This window comes from Pezoporus flaviventris, unplaced genomic scaffold (genome assembly GCF_033815535.1).
Source record: "Pezoporus flaviventris isolate CSIRO_AGI_PZ_B2104156 unplaced genomic scaffold, CSIRO_AGI_Pfla_v1 ptg000007l, whole genome shotgun sequence".
Taxonomy (NCBI): domain Eukaryota; kingdom Metazoa; phylum Chordata; class Aves; order Psittaciformes; family Psittacidae; genus Pezoporus; species Pezoporus flaviventris.
In genome coordinates, this window is record NW_026892555.1 from 68,058,035 (window position 1) to 68,079,117 (window position 21,083).

At 38.8% G+C, this 21,083-nt stretch overlaps 1 protein-coding gene across 13 annotated transcripts in view; it reads right to left on the bottom strand.

The window, feature by feature from the left end:
• FHOD3 (formin homology 2 domain containing 3) overlaps positions 1 to 21,083 on the bottom strand; it is a 373,977-nt gene that overhangs the window by 92,826 nt on the left and 260,068 nt on the right. For 6 of the 13 annotated variants that reach the window (XM_061449099.1, XM_061449098.1, XM_061449095.1 and 3 more), the window contains exons 9-12: positions 17,820 to 17,963; positions 15,246 to 15,484; positions 13,938 to 14,021; positions 2,249 to 2,350 (exon numbers count right to left, since the gene is read on the bottom strand). In XM_061449099.1, coding sequence (XP_061305083.1) covers positions 2,249 to 2,350; positions 13,938 to 14,021; positions 15,246 to 15,484; positions 17,820 to 17,963 — 569 coding nt within the window. The remainder of the gene's footprint in view (positions 1 to 2,248; positions 2,351 to 13,937; positions 14,022 to 15,245; positions 15,485 to 17,819; positions 17,964 to 21,083) is intronic. The other 7 variants (XM_061449104.1, XM_061449103.1, XM_061449102.1 and 4 more) reach the window with 2 other exon arrangements.

Here is a 21,083-nt window from a genome sequence, read left to right on the forward strand (position 1 = left end):
AAAAGAGAGATCAATAGACAGTACCACTTGGAGGAAAAACCCTAAAGTCAAGGAGAGTCAGAGAAACAAAAGCTTCCAAAATTTAGACAATCATCTCTTTTTAAGTAAAGAAAACTCACATCTTTGTATGCCAGTGGGATTCTTCTTGGAGATGGAAATACTGAGGAATGGAAGCAATTCAGCTTAAAGAGAAAGAAGGGATTTAACCCACGGGCTTCAGAACTAATTTTCATGGACCTTTTCACAACCACTTTCTGAATGCTTTTCAAGTATTTCAAGTTAGGTTGTAAGCATTGCCAGAGCAGTTCAAAGCAGTTTCAACACGCTGGAGAACATGGTCCACAGAGTATAGATGCTTCAAGATACAATCTGCATGTCTGCCTCTTGAAGGCCAGATATCTGATTATCATCCTCCCTGTGAGCTGATATTTTTACTAAAAACGCTCATCCACCAAAGATGAAAATAAAAAAATACTCAATCAGCATTGTTCTGGCAAAATTAAGGTTTAGGATTATTTCAAAAGCAATGCCTTACCAGATCATTTGTCTAGGTATGAACACACTAATTTCTCTGAGTGTCAGCATCGTTACTGACTTGAAGAGCAGCATCAAGTGCAACAGAAAACACATCTGCTTTGCTCTAGTGAAGGCAGGTACTGGTGAGTGACAGAAGCAGCAAGGCACGTGAAAAGCCATGGGATCTGAACTCTGAGATATCTATTTTCACTAGCATCTCCAGCATAAATGCTGTGAATGGGCTCTGGGCTGGATCACTCACAGGTGGCTGATTTCATTCTCACCTCTGCAATCCATCTACAGGCATGCAAAGCATGGCCCTTATCTGAGGACTGTGGGTTTGGCACAGCGTACGCAACAAAAACATAATACATGTTATACACATGAGGATATTATGAATTTATTCATCAGGTATATACCAGGTAATCATTCTCAGAACAGAAACACCATGGGCAATCTGGAAACCTTCCTATATTGCACCAGCTGTGGTGTACAGGAGTCACTGAAGCCAGGTTAGTCCTACCAATCCTGACAGCATCTAACACAAACAACCAGGGTGCAGATCATTTCTGTTATTCTATAGTGATAATGAAAGGAGTATTTAGAAAAGCGATGGGAATATCACCCACTTATCTCGAAGTGACTATTGTTTTAAAAGATCAATAAGCTAAAAGCACATCACACCCTTTATACAACTCTTCCTTGTTGTTTTTTTTTTTTAAACAGTATTTTAGTATGTTCATGTGATCTAATAATAAGGTCTGCCTTAGCTTTGACTGTTAAGAATCGGTTTTGAGGAAATTATCACTTAATTTCAAAATTTCAGGCAGCCATTGGCAAGATTTGCAGACTGGAAGACACTAATAACAACAGTACAGTATTTTCTTTGGAATTTGCACATTAAACAGTTTCCTTTCTCCCCTCCATGCTGTACAGCGTCTGCATGAATGCGGTTTATTTAAAAGAAAAAAATCCAGTTTCATTTGCCGAGTTGCAAAGCCAAACAATTTAACCTAAATCAAGCGGCTGTCTGGAAGAAAGAAAATATGTTCTTTCTTCCAATTTATTAGGATAAAGTTGCCAGATGCCAAATCCATATATACCTCAGAAATAAGTGGAAAATTTTACATTAGAATACTTTTTTGAGAGGTGGTTTGTTTATATCCTTATATACACAAATAGGCAGGTATGTATAAAATGATATATATGTATCTATCAGCTTTCCCTAAAAGTAATTTTTTCCTATTAAAACATGAACAAAATTGATAAAAATCATAGGCAGCATTCAAAAAAATGTCACTTTTCTTCATAGTGACAGCTATTGTTAATAAGGTGGTATCAAGAATCTAGGGACACAAACCTAAGAAACCAAATAACTACCTCAGCAAAGAGGTTCCAGTTTCACCATTGCCTTAACTGAAAAGACAAACTTAATTCATGCTTAGAAGTCCTGCTTTCAACTAAATCTTTTACGATTTGTAAGCATTACTCATTTTGTACAAAGGAAGTGACTGGAGATGATTCTTACTGCATGGAACCTATATAATTAAACATTTTTCCATGAACAAACACACCAACAAAGCTTGAAATTGCAGAAATATATCCTTGTGGGGTGGGCCTTAACAGGTGACATAGGAACGTGAGTGAAAGGCAGATGCTGCTGCACACGGTGCTGGTGAGTTCATGCCAGAGCCCAAGGGAAAGGTGGAGGGACAATGCTGAACCCCGGTACCTGGCTTTGACCTGCCTAGAGGCCTCTTCCTCCCCCTCATCCTCAGTATTGGGTTCTGTGACTGGCTGTTCTTCTTCCTCCTCTTCATACTCTTCCTCCTCTCTGAGGTCAGACCAAGTAAAGAAGCATGCAGTGGGATGGAAAGAGAGAAGGTGGAAGAGAAAACAACATGAGTCCCCAGAAAAGGAAATGCAATGGAGTTAGAAATGGAAGGAAAGCATGTCAGGGAGGGGGCAGTTATGGCCGCCCTATGTTAGACAAAAAGCTACCTAAAACCTCCTGCTAATTATTTGTTGGTGCGAGGGTAGCTACCAATACAAAATTTTTATCCTTTCCCCTATTTACATTTTTTGTTATGAGTTTTTAAGACCCCAAGGATGCTATTGTTTTTTTCTTGAGCTTGACTTTCCAATTGCTGCTGCTCTACCTGCAGAGACATTAATGGAAATATTCATGACAGTACCACTTTGTTAGCCATTAAGCTATGCCTGTTTGGCTTAAAGGACAGTACATGTTGCGCTGGCATGGGAGAGCTGGCACTGACCATCACACTTTCTAAATAAACACAAATAAAACATTCCTGTTAAGCAACCGATAGCTCAAATGGAAAACAAAACAGGGTGAACCATTAAGTTAGAAGCAACAGGGACACAAAATCAGTTCAGGACTATTTGCAAATAGTAATATTTAAACTACTGATGCCAGTAAATGAATTATTTCAGTAAAGAATAGTTAGTATGGTCAAAACAGGCTTTGGTTCAGCAGTAATTCTGGCAGAGAGGAATTTCAAGACATGCATAAAGCCTCCATAACCTACAAACCACACAAGTAAAAAAGAAAACTGTATTAAAACAAAAAAGGCTACACTGTCTGCCTCTTCTCATTTATGTTTTTTTCCTCCTCAAACAAACAGACTCATGGAAGATTTAGAGAATATTCTCCTTTGGACTTATTTTGCATTTGCAGTTGATCCAGTTCTCCACTTGATACAACAATGTATACCACTAAGTTATGCTCCAGGCAAAAAATGCTACGTACAAACATTATTAAAGTTTGTAAGACACCCATATTCCTTGCATTTTCCTGAAAGCTGGTTTTCTTTTCCCTAATTCTGAAGGTATTCTCTGTGCATTTTTCTTCCCATTTAGAATTAGTTTCTGTGTCATAAGAATAACGAATAGTGATCAATGAGATCATGAACTCATGATGTAAAGGGTCAACCAAAAATTTGTTGCATTTGTATGGAGTTAGTTATGAACTAATCAGGAAAATGGCAGCACCTGGAACTTTTCCAACACTCTGGCGAACATCTACAAGGGTTTTCATCCACAATTCTTTCAACCATTCCTAAGGCATCACAGTGGCACATCTGTCTCAGCATCTCTCCATCTCCCTGTCCTCTCCACAAATATATACCTCCTTTACAGAGACACTTCCCAACTTCCACACATATTTTTCATATATATATATATATATATATGAAAAATGGAGCTGACCAGGGAATATTCACATCATCCCTTCTCCTTACAAGTGAGCAGCTCAAGACTATCTTTGTTATTCTTTCATGTAAAGGGCAAACATCTGCATCTGCCAGTCTTACAGCAATTACACTGACTGAATAACTCACGAAGCTCTGTGAGATCATGGTTCTCTGATAAAACCACAATGCATCTTATAATGCTGACAGCACGCCTATTACTTACAGGAACAAGAATGGCCCTGTTATTACTGTGTTTTAAGCTCCAACCAGGTTTCCAAATTGATGATGTCAAATTCCTCACTGACCTCAACTGTCTCAAAATGCTTAAAATTGTGAAATACTCATCTGATATGGTGGATCTCATAAATTTGGAAGGGTTCTTTGAGATTTTATTTGTTCACACAAGTGCATGGTAGTAAGGTCAGGAGTTTATACAATACTGGTTGAATTGGGAGCCACCAAGTTATAACTGCGCTGAACAGAAAGAGAAGCTGAAAAAAAAACAAACATCCAGAACCAAAAGGGTTAGGCCCACATTTAAGGACCACTTCATAACACAGTATCATCAGGTCCCTGAACTAACAGTTGCCAGGTTAGCAACCCATCCTGGCTATTTTCCTTGAGGTTTTGCCATCCTATTTTTACATCTTGTGTTTATAACCCTGAACCCACAGTCTCAAGTCTTGATATCAAGTCTTTCATATACCAGCAGTGAAAGCTGTTCCCTTCCCCATCTTTCAGAGTTTTCATAATCACTGTTTATCAGATTAGGGTCTTTAATTGGAGCCTGAAGGCCTGAATCTACTTTTTCTATACAGTCTATTTCCCTGGAGCCAGCTGAAGCTTGGAACTAAACGGGGAGTTACTATTCTAATTTTAGGCATCTATTTTTTAAAATGCTGAGCTTCTGTGTAGAAAGAGTACAGCTGTCAAGTGAACTACATATCAAATGCTACAGGTGTGCAGTAATCAGTTACAATACAGCCTTCTAGGGTTTCTTATTGCTGTGCAAAGTATTGCTCTAATCCATCACTGGGAAAGAGATTCCCATACAATTACCTTAATTATCAATATGAGCGCACTCTAAATTAAATCTACATAAAATGGCCTTCATAAAATTGGGAAATATTACCAGTGTCTCACAAAAAAAATTACTGTACCTTACCCTGGAAGAGCTAGTTGTCTGCAAAAAGTCTTGAAAAACAAGCAGGTTTTAGAAGTACAACAAAAACATCCATATAAGCCCAGGTTAAGAGTTTAAAAACAAACCAGGAAATGTAACTGTGATATATCAACTTCCAGAGCTATCAATGACATATTTTCCATAAGCACTAGCATTCCCTTAAAGCATATGCATATGCTTGCGCTAGCGTATGTATAAAGGACCTTACCTTTTTACATACACATTTCTTTCTGGTAAGCTGTGCAGTACATTCATGTGCTGATATTTTAATCTTTAAGTCAGTTACTGGACTGAAACTCTTTATCACCTGAAGACCAGTTTGGGACCTGTAATGTTTTGGTTTCAGTCTATAGGTAGAGACACTCTCTGCCTATGAGAAACAGAACTTGGACCAGGAGGTGATTTGACCTACATAGAGCTGAATGGAATGTTTACCCCTTGTCCTCCTTCATGATGGGTCGTGAACTATTAATAATGTCACATGAAGGAAATACTTTTGTCTGCTGTGATGTTTATCTGCAATTTTATCTCAGGAAGCAAAAAGTGAAGAGCCTGCTTCTCAGATGTTATGACTTGCTGGCCTCTAAAGGAGCAGATCAAGACTAACAGCCCCTTAATTTGTATATTTTTTTGAGAATATTATATTTCAAAAGAACTATACATGTGCAGAAACCCTGTGTGGCAGACTTGTTTCAACAGTTTATAATCAGACATTGACACGACCAGAATGGGCACTGTTTCCAAGCTGAGTATTTTGTTGGAAGTTAATCTCTTACTGGTTTTTGCACATATATCTGAACTGTGGATAATAACAAATAAAACTGAATTAACCGAGTGGGCCCTACGAACTGAGCATATGCAAATCACGCAACCCTCTACTGCTAGGAGCTCATGGGAGTACACCAAGCATTAGAGTAACGCAGCTGTTAGAGTGACTGGCTTGGTGGACTGGCACTTCCAAGGCTGCTGACAGTAGACAGCAGTGCCTGCTTGGCAAGAGCCAGCTGCTGAGATTTGAGACGGAAAAGATAATTAAATTTAGTTTATTTACTCCTGACCCCAAAAAAGGACCTCTCTAATCACCTGATAGCTTTTCTTCTGAAAGGCTGGAAATTAACTGGTACTTTTGTACCCTTAGGAACAGTGAAGTGGCTCTGTGCATCCATTGCCTTACCTTAACTGGTGGATTAATTTCAGAGATTCCAGCAAAATTATTTTTCTGTCAGGCCAAGGACTCTTTCCTCAAATCATCTTGAATTCTAGATCAGAAACTTAATTGAAGCTTTGATTGAAAAGCTCTCTTCCTCTGCTAATATTAATTCTAGCAGGACAGCAGGCAATTGGTTGGAAAAGGCAGGAGTGGGCTCCACATGTGCTGACTCCAGAGGTGACTGGTGCTGCGCACAGAGGAAGCACACTCCCCAGCATAGGGGAACCAATTTGATCAAGGGAAACTTCCACAGTGGAAAAAAGTGTGTGCTTGGAAGAGATGCTCAATGCTTGGAAAGTCCTCTTTCAGCAGCTAAACTCACAGTTTCAGACACCTGGCCTCTCCCCAGAAAGTGGATCAGATGCAGATCAGAGGAGAGGGGGGAGCTTACAAGCAGGAATCAAGTGTACTACTCTTAAATTGAAGAGACACAACCACAGATTGACAAAAGGAAATGATAATCAAGGGACTTATCCACAGGTTTAGCTGAAGGCAGGGGCAAAATCCATAAACCATATAATGATGGCATTAAGCACGCTGAAGACAGTGACTCACTCTCACAAGTACCCAGAACACCAAGAAATGGTCTCCATCTTACTAGTCCCTAGAGTTGAACAATGTTGTGCAGTCTCTGTCCTCTCCAGGCTCTCCCTAACCTCTACCCTTTGCAAAGTTTTGATGAAGACAGCTTGAAAAAACTCTGGCTTGCTTTCTTCTATTTTGTAGCCCAGAAACACAAATTTCTCACTTCCGCCCCTCCTCTCACCCCATCCCCAAAAAATCCCCAAAATCCAAACCAAACAAACCCACAATAAAAATCCCCAAAGATACAGTGAATAGAAAAATCAAAGGCTGTGCTGAAGCAACCAAACCCCCGAAAGCCAGAAAACAAGCCTGAGCGGAGAAACCCGTTCTGCTCTGGTTGGTATCAAAGGAAATTAAGATATGCTTTAAATCATTTTAATTCAGGAAGAATTTGACCACTAATGTTTGAATATGGAACAATAAAAAAAGTGATGGTCTAAGCCATAATTAGGCTATCAATGTTTTCGTCTGCACATACAAAGCACATAAAAGTTAATTCATGAGATAAGAGCACATTAAAGTGTCTCCCTTTTGGTATGATGCCAATTTGTGTAGGGCTCATTTAAACATTACTAAAGTCTTACTAAATATTTCCTTTTTAATTTTGCAGGTTATTAGACAAGGCCCTAAGTGTACTTCTGAGCCTTTTGTGACCATCCAAAGAATTATAAAGAAATTGCCAAGAAACATGAACACATGACTTCAGTGAAAAAAGGGTCCTAGGAGTTATGCAGTGACTCAAAAACTAAAGGACTGGGGAACTGTAAAAGTATTGGCCATTATTTCCACACTCTGAAAATCACCTTATGCACTGTTAATTGCTGATGAGGAATTTTCTCTCTCCCTTTCTTTTGTAATTCAGTCAAGTGCTTTTCAGTTTAGCTTCTTTAAATTACTTTCAGTCACCCTTTCACTGCCTTTCACTGGAGCAGCTCCCGACTGCGAGGCCTACAGGCCACATTTGGTGAAGTAAGACCACCATTAGCCGTTCCACAATATTATTCTACATGAAATACTACTGTTTATCTCACAATTTTTTCTTTCAAGGTTTCGTGTCCCCCCCCCCCCCCCAAACCTGTGTTACCTCTTGCACAACACTTTGAAAGCTGCTTCCCTGAACCCCTCACAGGTGAACAAACAGAAAATGAAAAATGTTCCATCAAAGAGAGATCTTTACAAGTCACAGTAGGTGTAATTTTTTTTTTTTTTAATTGCTTGCCATTGTCCTTAATTTATGAGTGAATTTCTACTTTCACAGGTTAGACAGCACAATTCATAGCCGAATTCCTAAGTCCTTGTAAAGCAAACAAATGCTTTGGTACACTTCTGCTGCTTCACCTTTTCTTCTATCCTGGCTGCCAAAACAGATTCCACTAGTCTTTTATGTGAAAGCCAAAAGTGGTTAAAATTTAAATTTATCGTTTATTATTCTGTATAAAGATAGAGCAATATACTTTCCTCCCCTATTAAAAACAAAACTAAAGAAACCACCTACCAACTCCCCTGCTCATTTCCATTCCACTGCTACATATGATAGACCACTGTATTTGGTGCAATTATGTGAAGATGAAAATACATTAAATCATATGAATAATAACTTGCTTGCAAAGCCTCAAAACTGGGCCTTCTGAACCGAAGGGAAAATAATATGCGTCATTACAGAGGTCAAAAAGCAAATTATCCTGGTGATTCTGCCCTAAATAAAGAAAAACGTTAAGAAAATATGTTGAGGAAATGACAATGCGAAGTATGTGTACTGACTATGCCTTTCTATTATGCGGTTCTTGAGGTTGTTGTTATTTTCTTATCCTTTAAATATGATCATAACAACATTTCATGCCTAAATAATATCTAGGTAACTCCTCCACACTTGTTTCATTGCTGCAGTTGGTTTATATAGGACACATCAAAGCAGAGTAAGAGAGCAGAGTCTTGCTTTGGCAAGGCTTTGCAAAGACCTCAAGAATCTCAACTCTCTGATCATTGAACAGCATCGCTGTTTTTACATTTGTATGAGCAGAAAGGTAAAGAAACAGAGTCATGATGTAGAGAGACTTTAGGAGCAATAAATACCAAAACATATACAGAAAGAGAGAAGAAACAGTGTTTTCAGAGCTTGGAGCTGCACATTGGTTGACACTTGAAGGTCACTGTGATTGCCCCTTACTTCAAAGGGAAGGATCAGGAAATGGCATCCTGCCAAATTGCTCTCATTTTTTCCTTCTCATCGCAGGGGATATGTAAAAAAACCACTTTCCTGACCTCAGAGGGTCATGTTTACAAATACTGGGAACATACTGTGGAGGTAAATTTTCTATGGCATGTATAATCCAGTGCATAAGACATTAACACGGACCTCCAGAGAAATGCGCTCACATCCTGGTTTGACATCGTATTTGCTCAGGTAGTTCACCAAAGCTACAAACACAGGGGAAAAAAAAGTAAAAAACCATTAGGCTAAGTCATGCTGTGCTTTGATTTGCCATGCAGCTATAACCTCATCTAAGTTTCAGTGCTTTCTTCATTCCTCTTAAAATTCAAACTGGGAAAATCTACCATTGGCTTTACACCAATATACAGTGCTGTCAATTGGATTCTGCCCATATACCAAGAGTAAAACATTTCCTTCCAGCAAGACCCACTGCCAGCAAAAAGTACCCCTACTACAAAACCTTACATTTCTACAGAGATATTTTAATTCAGATTAAAAGTGTTTATATCAACCTGAGACAGGACTAGGACTTGTAACTCCAAGTAATATGGAAAGTACTAAAATGAGATAAAATAAAATAAAAAAAAAATAAACCTCCATCCACCACGGTAACCAGCACTTTGATTTATAGCTAAAGTATTTACATAATAAAAACATTTCACACAGTGTAGTGGAAAACCATCAGAACTTGAAAAGGCATGACAAAACCCAGAATTTTGGCCACAGTAAATGCTAGAAAAAAATCAAAGATCAGTTACAGTTTGGGATGCTTGAAAATAAGGAAAATCATAACAATAACAAAAAAGTCTTAGCTGTATTTTGGACAAACCACCCCTGCAGGCCTGGCTCTACATGAAGCAATTTGAATAATCAGTTAATGGGGCATAATAGCCAGACTAAGGTCTCTGCTGTTGGTTGTTAGAAACTTGTCAGGAATCTGAAGTTAAACAGAAAAAATGCTTAGCATCAGAGGCTCAGCTGTGTTCATTGTTTTCTGGTAAAACCAAAATAACGTCACAATCTCTTCCTGCATCTTGACAATCCTCAAGCATCAGAAACATGCATTTCCTAACAAACAGATCCTTACGACTTCTCAGCACAGCTTTCCTTTATATAGACAATAATTTTCCAATCCACACTGTAAAGGGTGTGAAAGCCCCTGAGCCCAGTGTCCAGCAATGTTCAATGGCACTGTGTCCAGCCAGCTGTGAAATTTGTGGGAAACTTTGGAATTCCCTGCGCTACTCTTTGCTCAGAGGAAGAGTCGTAACAGCCTTCCAGACAGGACTCTTAACAAAAGCACAGTTCATAGGTACATAAATCCCTGCTGTGATTTTGCTCTTCTGCTGCTGGTTTCCTTATCACCGCAGTTCTGAAGGTCAAGTTTCTTCACACTGAAAAAAGTGGAAGCCCCAGGTGAACCTGGACAGTTGGTCTTCCTCATACCTTTTTAGCCCCATGGCCTAAAAAAAAAAGATAGCTTTTGAAATCCAGATTTGGTCACTGATTCAAATACATGCCCTTGCTCTGATGTGTTCTTAAGAAGAAAGTCAGTTCTTCCACTTGTTAGGTTTCAGACACAGGAATGCTGACAAGTCGTAACCAAGGCCTTATTATCTCTAGATGAACATGTATAGTGTTACATGATCAATCTTAGAAATTCTTTTTGTGATTTTTGATGATATAAAGCAAATCAAAGCTATGAAAAAGCAGAAGAAAATAGAGCCTAGTAAAGTGAGGTAGATATCTAAACCTAGCTATTCAAAACTTTATAAACCTCAGTCTTCAATTGTAACTAATTCCACAAAGCTTTAACAGAGGTATTCATTCAAATGTTGGTATGAGGCATCAGTTTAAATCTCACAGACGGGGATGGTTGCTGTGCAGTACTGAAGAAAGGGAAATGCACAGCAAAATGTGAAATATGCTAATTCAAAAAACTCAGAGGAGTACTTGCTTCTGGTCTGCAAGTATAGGGCTCCTGCAAAGTACCTGCTCAGTGTCAAGACAGCACTGAGAACTTCTGAATTACCTGCCTTCTACTCCCTTGAAGCCAGACATGACAAGACTGAAAGACAGACAGCCAATTTGTTTTTTAATGCTTATATAGCCAGAAATCACTGCATACAATAACACTATTGATCTAGTGCAAGTTCCATGCCACTCCTTACATTTTTCCCTGACTCTATCCATTGCGTGGTTGGAAAAAAATAGCTTTACTTTAAAAAGAAAAAAACCCACCAAACAACCAAAAACATGGAAGAATTTGTTTAAAAGTCTACCACTTAAGAAACAGCATGCTAGACCACAGACTGAAAGCACTCAGTTTGGACCAGGGCAGAAAACCTTAGGAGATGCCATCAGTGAAACATTTAAAACATATTTTAACAGGACTGACACCTCCACCAGGCTTTTTGGTGCTTTATGCCATCATGGTAAAAGAAAGACATTTTGAGCAAAGCAAACCTGTTGGTGGTCAGGACTGGCAGTTTAAAGTACCCTGCAGCAGCTACATGACCTTAAACCAACCTTCAGCCTTTCTTAGTCAGGAGTCGTTATCAACTTATTTATTTAGTAATGGACATATAAGACTGCGTTTCAATCTCCATGAAAACTATTTTAACACAAAGCAGATTTGGGTCCTTATTTGTTTTGAACCGCAGGCAAAAAAGCAATACATATAGTTTGAAAGGAAGTTGCCAAATGGATGAAAAAGGCCTGCAAGTCTTCCTTTTGGTTGCCCTTAGCATTTACGGTCAACTTTTCCCATCTCAAAACCCAAAGTCTGCTCTCAATTAGCTTGGCATAGATCAGAGCAGCTCCACTGACTTCAGACAGCTTTTCTGGATATAGAGCATTGTGAGACAGAACAGAATTTGGCCAATATTGTCCTTTTTTGTTTTACCGGCACCATGGATTTTAGTCTTTTTTGGAAGACATATCAGTTGACACAAAGCAGATGACTGTGGACAACCTGTTTGATGTGGTAAACAAAAGCAAAGTAACTGCCAAACCAGCTGACAGAGTTAGAAAGAAAAGAAACATGAACATTGTGGGAAGGAGAATGTTGAGGAAGAACTCGAACCTTCCTTCTACTGATTTTGGTAGTGAAGTCCAAAAATAACCAAGAATATTGCCCTAAATAAAATTTAGTACAGTATAAGAGTGTGACTTTAATCTCTAAGCATGTCCATCAGAAGCAATTCCACCGAACTTGATGGTGCTGATCCACTGTAAAACCAGACACAGACATCTACAACCACATACAAAGTTTAGATACCAGGAGGAGAAGCACAATAAGATTATCATATTAATATAGTTAAATGTTTCTTATTGGTAAATAAAATGTAGTGAAGGAATAAAGAGACTGAAACCCATTTAACAGACTATTTTTTAGAAAATACAGCACTGCAAAAACTTATTGCAAGCTTTTCTCCTTCCTCGAGAGGGACTAGGATTATGAACTAAAAGAAGGTCTTTAGGAGAAGAAAAATCTTTCCTGGGTAAAAAAAAATTACTTTCAGCTCAGAGAGGTAATAAGTAATTTTTATCCATTTGTAGATTCCTCTCTACAACATTAACAATGGAAGACGATGGGACAAAACATGCATTTCTTTAGACAAAAACAGGTGATGACTGCATCATGTTTCAACACCTGATTTTAAAATTTCATTAGAAATTGCACTAATTCCTAAACTTATGATGTTCTATTAAAATCCTTTAAACCAATCAATATGTTGCATCAGAGACCACGTGCTTTGATTTGAAAATTTAATTCCAGTAGGAATTCTGCAGAGAAAAAAAAATCTTTCCACTTAAGAGTAACTGAAACTTTATAAATATGTAAAAACCTCATGCGGATCACTCAATTTCACTATTTCTCTGTTTAAATGTTAATGAATGGAAGCCACAAAGTTTTTACTTTATTTTTTTTTTTGTCCCAGTTTAGCTATCGGGTGCAGAGATACTGTTGCATTCATCTGGACTATTTCACTGAAAGTTGAGAGACTCGCTGGGATATGATAAAGCAGGAATGCTGGTTTTCTTCTTCCTATGACAACTACAGATTTTGGCAGATGATGAGACTAAAAATGTGAAGGATGGAATCTGCTTTTCTGAAACGTTTGTTTACCAGAAAGCCAGTGGGATTTATAGAAGAGCCAACATTTAATTAGCATAGAACTTGCATCTTTGGGTACCAAAATATATTGTGTGGTCTGTAATGTCTGATAGGAAAAAAGCTGATTTGTTACATACAAGTAATACTCCCTTGTCTTTACCTGCTGAAGAATGAGGGGGTACGACATGCACAAGATTTTTATTTAACTAATATGGGAAGTAAAGATCAGCATTGCATACATTAATAATTGAATGCCTCATTCCTTACAGACACAGGTGAGCAAGTTAGAGATTTCAAATGGAGTTGAAGAGAATTTAATTATTTTCCTAGAGAAGATTCCAAGGAAAACTGCAACATGAAATTAAATTTGCTTAAATGTAGACTTCTTTCCTGGACTTAAACTTAAATTATTCTTTAACTTATGTCGCTGTGAAAGAGGGTGTGAAGCAGAACTGGATAATTTTATTTTGTTTCCCCCCAAAAACGTAGGCTAATTATTGAAATTACACTATGCTGCTCAAAAAAAAAAAAGAAGTCTTACAATACAAAAGAACTTAAAAAACTAATCTGATGTGGTTCTACCCCTCTGATACTAAAAATCAGCTCAAACACAAACTCATTAGGAGTTACTGAAGACTGCAAAATAAAGCTAATAAGCAAGCATTAACAGTGAGAAAGCATACTGGCATAAGCTGTTTGTCCTGCATGACTTGTATTTATTTAATTACAGTAAGAGAATTGACAATTTCTGTTGAGGTGAAGCATTTCCTCACTTCAGTGATATCTGCTCCACATCCATGGATACAGATCCCCATTCACATTAGTAAGTCATGAAGCAATGCCCAAGATCATGCACAATGTATCCCAGCACAGCAGCTGAAGCCCCCAGCTGTACTCACACTGAAGATGCTTTAAACTCGGCCTCAAATGCACTGTCATCCATGTCATCCTGTGAGACTACAGGGCTCTCAATCGCCAGCCCACTAAAGACCCGGCAAATAGGTGGTGATGGAAAACAAACATGAATGCATTGCCCAAATGCATGAAGAAAAAAAAACAAAGAAACCCAAACAAAGAAGCTATTATGCAGTATACAATACGCAAGTGCTGTTTAAATTATCTGGAGTCTTATATTTCCATATTGCCTGAAGCCATTAAATTTTTAGTCAACTCAGTTTGCTTTGCAAGAAGGGCTATTTCACATGTAACGCAGGATCTGAAGACTCACATCCAGTGCTAACCAACACAAACCTTCAAAGAACTTCCAAAATGTTATGATAAACACAAGATATGCTCTTCATGGAGCATGTTTTGGTTTTGCAAAATGCACCTTCAGCCATGGGATAAAAATGTCCAGATTTAGTTATCTGCAGCTTGTGCATCTCCACCTGAGCTAGTCAGCCAGATTCCCTTTACAGTCAACAGAGAGAAAGAGCTAGTTTCAGAGCATGACTCATCTTGGTTGAAATTTCAGGCACGTAGGATACGTTAGATAACTGAAGGCCTACCAGCACTTGCTGCACTCCATGGACATCAAAGGGAGGTGAGCTGATCAGACTTCTAGCTTAGGTAAAATTAATTCCAGCCCTCTTGTGCAGTAGTCAGACTTGCTGAGTATCTGCAGCTGCCTTTTTCTTAAGCATGCATGGCCCAAACCAACTGTTATGGGACTGGCAAAGACACCAGCTTTGACTGACTCCAGTGTTACAGACTGCTGCTTTACCAGTCTCTTTCAGTAGTTATAAAGAATTAGATATATTCACTATAGGAAATATATACAGTGTAGCCTCAAAGGAAAATATGCTGGAATGCTGACTGCAAAGGGAAAAAAAGCCTGAAAAAATTAACTGTAACATATATAGAACAAACAGCTCTGCATGAATGTGACTATGCCCTTGTTACAATCTCTTATAATGTGTGTATATTGATTATAAAATCTGCCAATAGATGAAATTATGCTTCGTTAGCTCCCATATTAAATGCTCTACATCATGTGGTTTGGATCCATTTACTTAGGGTATATGGTGCCAAAGAACTTAGCTACATAGATAAGTCACCGACAAAGCATTTTTTTATTGTTTGTTTGTTTTAACCTTAACGGAGGGAAATAAAGAAAAGCATGTCAGATTAATAAACTACATAACAACAAACACAATGGAAAGTAATAGAGGAAAAGGAAGGAGTATTTCTCCAGCTTATGCACTTACCTCTCACTGAGATCTTCAACGTGCTGTCCATGGCCTAGCATGAAGCTAGTGTTTGCCTGACTGCATGGGCTCGCAGGGGCTGATAAAGTGCTTTTGACATTCTGTACTGAGTGCCTGCGGCTACGTCTGCGTTCTAGCCCCCTTCGCTCATTTGTACCAACACTGGCCCTTCTTCGGTCCTTGCGCCCACTGGGAGGGAGGTCAGCACTCTCATCTCCATCCTCATGTCTTAGTGTCATCTGAGAAAGAAAGGAAGAAAGGTGAGGCTTCTGACACAGTTCCTTTAGGTACCACAGGTCTTCAAGTCTAGGCTTTAAAAGTTAATGGATCTCAACAGGACTGACTTCTATTAGCATCATAATTTCTGCAGGTAACCCTGTAAGTTGCTGTCTATCCATTAGTACAGTGTAGCAGCTCTAATAATGGAATTATATACTGATGCCTTGTACAGAACACTACAGGACCTGTAACAACACATGCATATATCTCCTAATTGTTTTTTTTTTAACACAGGACTTAATTTTCAAGGAAGCTGAGCTGTGTTGGACACTTAGCTCTATTTCCTTCCAAAATACTTAGCTGAAGTCTTGGCTGTAGTGAAATCAACAGAAAAAACTCTCACGCACTAAATAATTGAACATCACCCCATTTTCAGACATGACACTTGTTATGTTTGAGTGGAAGTTGCCGTCTGCTACTTTAGAAAGTGCTTTAGAACAGTGCCATCATTTCTTCCCAGCAAAGGAAGAGATCGGCAGATGTGTATGTAACTACATTCCTCTAAAAATTTTCATTCTGACAGAAATCCCTGCAAAGAAAACAAAGGAAAAAAACCCTAACAAACAAAACTATTTCTGTGGACTGGTACACAATGGATTAAAAGAAAAAAATGCAGACCACACGTCTCCTCTAAGCCTCCCAAGTTTTAGACGAGTGTAACTACTTTCACGTATGTCTTTCAGTGGAAAAATCAGTATTTCCTGCCAGTTCAGAAGTACTGTCAATACAAAGGAACATATGTATAATATCAGAAAAGAATGATGTTGACAATAGCGTGGCCACGGTGACATTTGGCATTAACTTCTGACACAGGGTCATCAGTTGGAAATAGTAGAGGAGTAAAATACAGGTGACACACCCAATATCTTGAACCACAGCACACTGCTGACATGCCAATGTGACATACCTCTAGCAGAAACAAAGCAAGTGCCTACCTCAGGATATATGAGGAGAGATATCACTGGCAAACACAACAGAGTTACTAGTGGTTCTCATGTTAAATGCAGCATAACATTTAAGTAACCTTTATATGAGAAAGTCCCAAATAGACAGAGTTATGGAAAAGGGCAATGTGGGTGATTAGAAGAATGTGTATCTCCTCGTTTCTATTAGTCTTGTTACTTGGATAATTCTTGCCAGAAATGACTTTAACAAAACAAAGGCAGGGGAAGTGTGATATCTCTCCTTAGGGCATAAAATGTATTTCGGTGGGGAAGAAACATTTTTCAGATGAAAAACATTGGCAGAAAAAAAAAAAAAAGACCGCGAATAGGCATGTCTAAATTCAGTCTGGTCATCAAGAAAAAGCTGGTACCCAACTAAGCCTACTGCTAATTTTGCAACCAAACCTTTCACTAGACACAGCATGAGCAAAAAACCCCCTGCTTTTAAGATTAATGACCATCTTTTAAAAAGGATTTTATGAGCTGATGCCTCTGACAATAAAAAAAGAACATGGAGCTCTCTCATTCTTATGTTTCAATTTTGGCCTGACTCTTCCTGCAAACTGCTATATACAAAACTTAACTGCTAAAGTTAGTGAAATGACATCGGTATAGAGTTGATGGAGAAAATGGAGAATCAAATCTACCAAATCCTTTGCTGAACTTAGACAGAGATACAATAATTTCATTTCATCACATCAGAACATGGATTCACATTTATATTACATTAACTTCAGCTTACACCTCCCTGCTCCGACACTTACTGAAGTCCGAAAAGAGGCTAATTATTAAGAAACTGGATATCCTACCCTTACATATAAATACTTCAGAAGCAGTTACTTTATACCTAGGTGGTGAATGTAGTCTCACTCATTACTCCACTGCTGCAAACTGTATAAGATCTGGTCCAGTGTAAACTCTTAAACAAGGACTTGCTGGGTATTCAGCTGCAGAATAAGTAGTATTTGTGAAGCTGAGCTCAGCCGAACCTTTTTCATGAGCTGAATACTTCTGCACATGGAAAGAACTTCTACTTACTTCAGGATGTGTAACGAGCAGTCTGAGAAAGTTTTAATTGCAGGCAGAACTGCCTCTAAGGAGGCTAGTAAATGTGCTTCTTTGGCTTGGAGTATGCCCCAGCTTTAGTACGAAATGCATTTGCATTAAACCCAACTATGTACCATAGCAGGTCATGTACATGAATGTGTATACTACTTCTAGCAACCAGATGTTTTCCTTTTAAAATAAAAGAGATAACAAAATTTCACCTAGGTTACATTCCTCCCCCCGCCTCTTGGCTTTGAAGTTTGCACAGGCTGTAAGATGCATAAAACAGGGCATGTTATGTTACCTCATAAATGTTAAATTGCTCAACTAAGTCCAAGTCTGTTCCTTTCTTGTTCAAGTGTCTCTGTGAAATAGCTTCAATGCCTAGCTCCTCCAGACAGTCCACCACGTCATAGAAAGAGTCTTGATCTGGCAACCCCGACAGCGTCTAAAAATCAAAGGAAAACCAGTTAAATCTGTTTGTTTTGAAAAGAACTAAACAAAGGTTTTAAAAGCAGGTGGCAAGTGGTGCTATGTATGATTTCAATAAAGTTAAACCCATGATGTAGGATTAGAGACACCGCTAGAAAATAAAAACAAGTGGCACAGCTTTTAACAAACAAATCTGTGCATGGTGCAGAAAAATGAATAATTGGCAAAACAAATCAATGTTGTTATTTCATACAAAAAAGTATGGAAAATGTGGGTCTTTAAAATACACAGTTGGATTCTTCCTGGCTTCATTCAAGTACATATTTAAAGAACAGAGAATGTTAAAGCATCGAACACAGGGATAAAAGCAAAGAGAGAGAGAGAGAAAAATGGTTCAGCTAAAACCAGTTAAGCTGATTTCCTACTGATTTCTCTAAATTTTGGCCTTAAGAAGAAAAATGCACAGCTGTGTGATGTCAGGACAGCAGGAAATATCCTGCACCATGTGCCTACTGTCCTCCACACCTGCAGCAGAAGTCATCCCCCCGGTGCACAAATCGTTGCATATTACAGGGATCTGACTCTCCTCCTCCCTCTCTCCAACTTGAAAAGTCTTACTAAAGGTGCACTACTTCCTTAACTCCTAGAAAATGTTAAGAGAGTTACTAATTCCTGGTTGTGGGGCAAGTTGTTAACAGTGACACGGGAGAAGAGCTTTTGTACGCTACAAAATAAAGAATGACAATAGTAACAGCTACTGAAAATGAACTGTTTGACTTTCAGAGCTTTCTATGGTAACTGCTCTATGTTCAAAAGAAAGCACTTTTCTTACCATAGTCATTTCCCTTTTCTTTTTTTTTTGTGAATCGAGAAAACTGAGAAAAGGAAGATGGTCTTCTGCAGCATACCATTCGTACCATAGTATGCCACTGCAGTGTATGCAGCAAAAGAGACTAAATCAAACCACTCACAGCTTTACTGCAGGGTGATGTGTGCACTGCACAACTTTTTTCAGAGCACAAGTGAACTTCATCCACCAGAGTCCGGCAGACACTCACAAGGACAACAGAAAACACTGCTATTCTGGCTTGCCACTGATTTCTGCTCATCTTGTGCTGATTTTTTACTGCTCCTTATGGATGACTCAGAAAAATTAATGTAATCCTGCGCATGTTGAGCAGAAACTACTGAACATACTGTGCAACCTACTTGCAGAGGGACATACACCTCATTGCAAGAACCAATTCAATTTGCAGAAACAGCAGTTTCTGCAAAATACACGACAGTGCAAACTGTAAGCAAATTATTCTTGATTGTATCACCAGATACGCTTACTCTGAAGTAGCTTCCTCTCTCCTATTTAATTAGCAAAGTAACTTGTCTTTGCTCCCAGTAGAGGAGAGAAAGAGCAAGAGACAGAGACAGCACATAAAAAAAGCAGGGCTCCTCAAAAAGTGTTTCATCTTCTCATGTCCAGGATGAGATGAACTGCACTCTGAAACTCCTGCTTTTCTGAAGCCTGGCTTTTCCAAAGAGGCTCTGAGCAGCAGAGTGCAGGAGGGAGCAGCTCCGCTAACTAACTCTAGGATGCTTCCCACATCAGGAACCTTTACATTCAGAAGAAGTGGTCTGAATTACGTGACCAACAAGAGAGAGGAACAGACAGCTGGCATACGGGTTAAAACTTAAACAGGGGAAGTTTAGATTAGATATAAGGAAGAAATTCTTTCCTGTTAGGGTGGTGAGGCACTGGAATGGGTTGCTCAGGGAAGCTGTGAATGCTCCATCCCTGGCAGTGTTCAAGGCCAGGTTGGACAGAGCCTTGGGTGATATGGTTTAGTGTGAGGTGTCCCTGTCCATGGCAGGGGGGTTGGAATTAGATGATCTTAAGGTCCTTTCCAACCCTAACTATTCTATGATTCTATACCCTGCCCTGTTAAAGTGTCTGATGTCTGGTGAGGTCCACCACAACAGAAATACAAACACCACTAAAGTGTTAGGATTATACGTTCAGGGTTATATGTTCAGGCTCTAATTAAGGATTTGTCTTGTCCAGGACAGTACTTAAGCCCCTGTATAAAGCCTACTGAAGACCATGAGACTAAATTTTCCTGAACAGTATTGAAAATAGATACCATGTATATTTTGTTCCTTCCATCAAGCACTGAATAAGCATTTGAAGGTTCAGCAAATGAAGCTATCACACTGTAAATTCAATGGAACTTTAACACCGGTATGGAAATACTATAACACAAAATGATATTCACCTATCTGTCTTTCTCTTGCTTTAGAAAGAAGTAGACAGCAACTACGCTGACCTGAGTATCTTCACGCACAGGAAGATTTGATGTCTTACATGCAAAAGGGTGGACAAAGAGTCAGATCTGTACAGATCTTCTTAAAATAACAGGAAACGGTCTTAATGTTGAGATGCAGATCACTCATTTTCAGATACAGCTTTTTAAAAATCTGAGCTAAGCCAGGGCATAGACAGGGAAAACAGAGGCATAAGGTAGTATTTACTGGCAAACCCTACTTTTTGTCAGCAGCCTTTTATTGGTTAATATAATTTTAAATCATGAAGTAGTGGAAATCCCAATTTTCACTGCATACTACTGGCCAGAACTGGGCAACTGAACTCCCAAGTACAGAAATCAAATAGTTTTCCTTTGCATAGTTTGTCATTAAATTCACAGACCCATTTTCAGAGCCTAGTGCATATCAAATTCAATTTCTAACACTAGAAAATTGGATGTAAAAGGGCACCACTGGTGTCACAACAAGGTCAGTTCAGTCTAGCACACAAGAAAGATTTTTGCAGTAACTAAACACAAGGGACATAAAGTGCTTGCATAAATGACTAACAAATTCTGGCTTGCGATATCAGAAAACAAGAGTGGGTTCCTATTTTCTTGGTGGCTTTATAAAGGAAAGAAAACTCACAAACAGTAGAGTGGAGGTCATAAATTGGGCAGGTCTTTCCAAGGTCCTTGCGCCTTCTTGAGTACCTGGTTAAGTTACAAACGATACTCCAATACAAAATACACATACAAGTCCCACATAGTTCCTCCTGCTCTGAAGGCTGAACCTTACAAAAGGAAAACCCATCTAGAGAATTAAAATTGTGTGTTTAAAC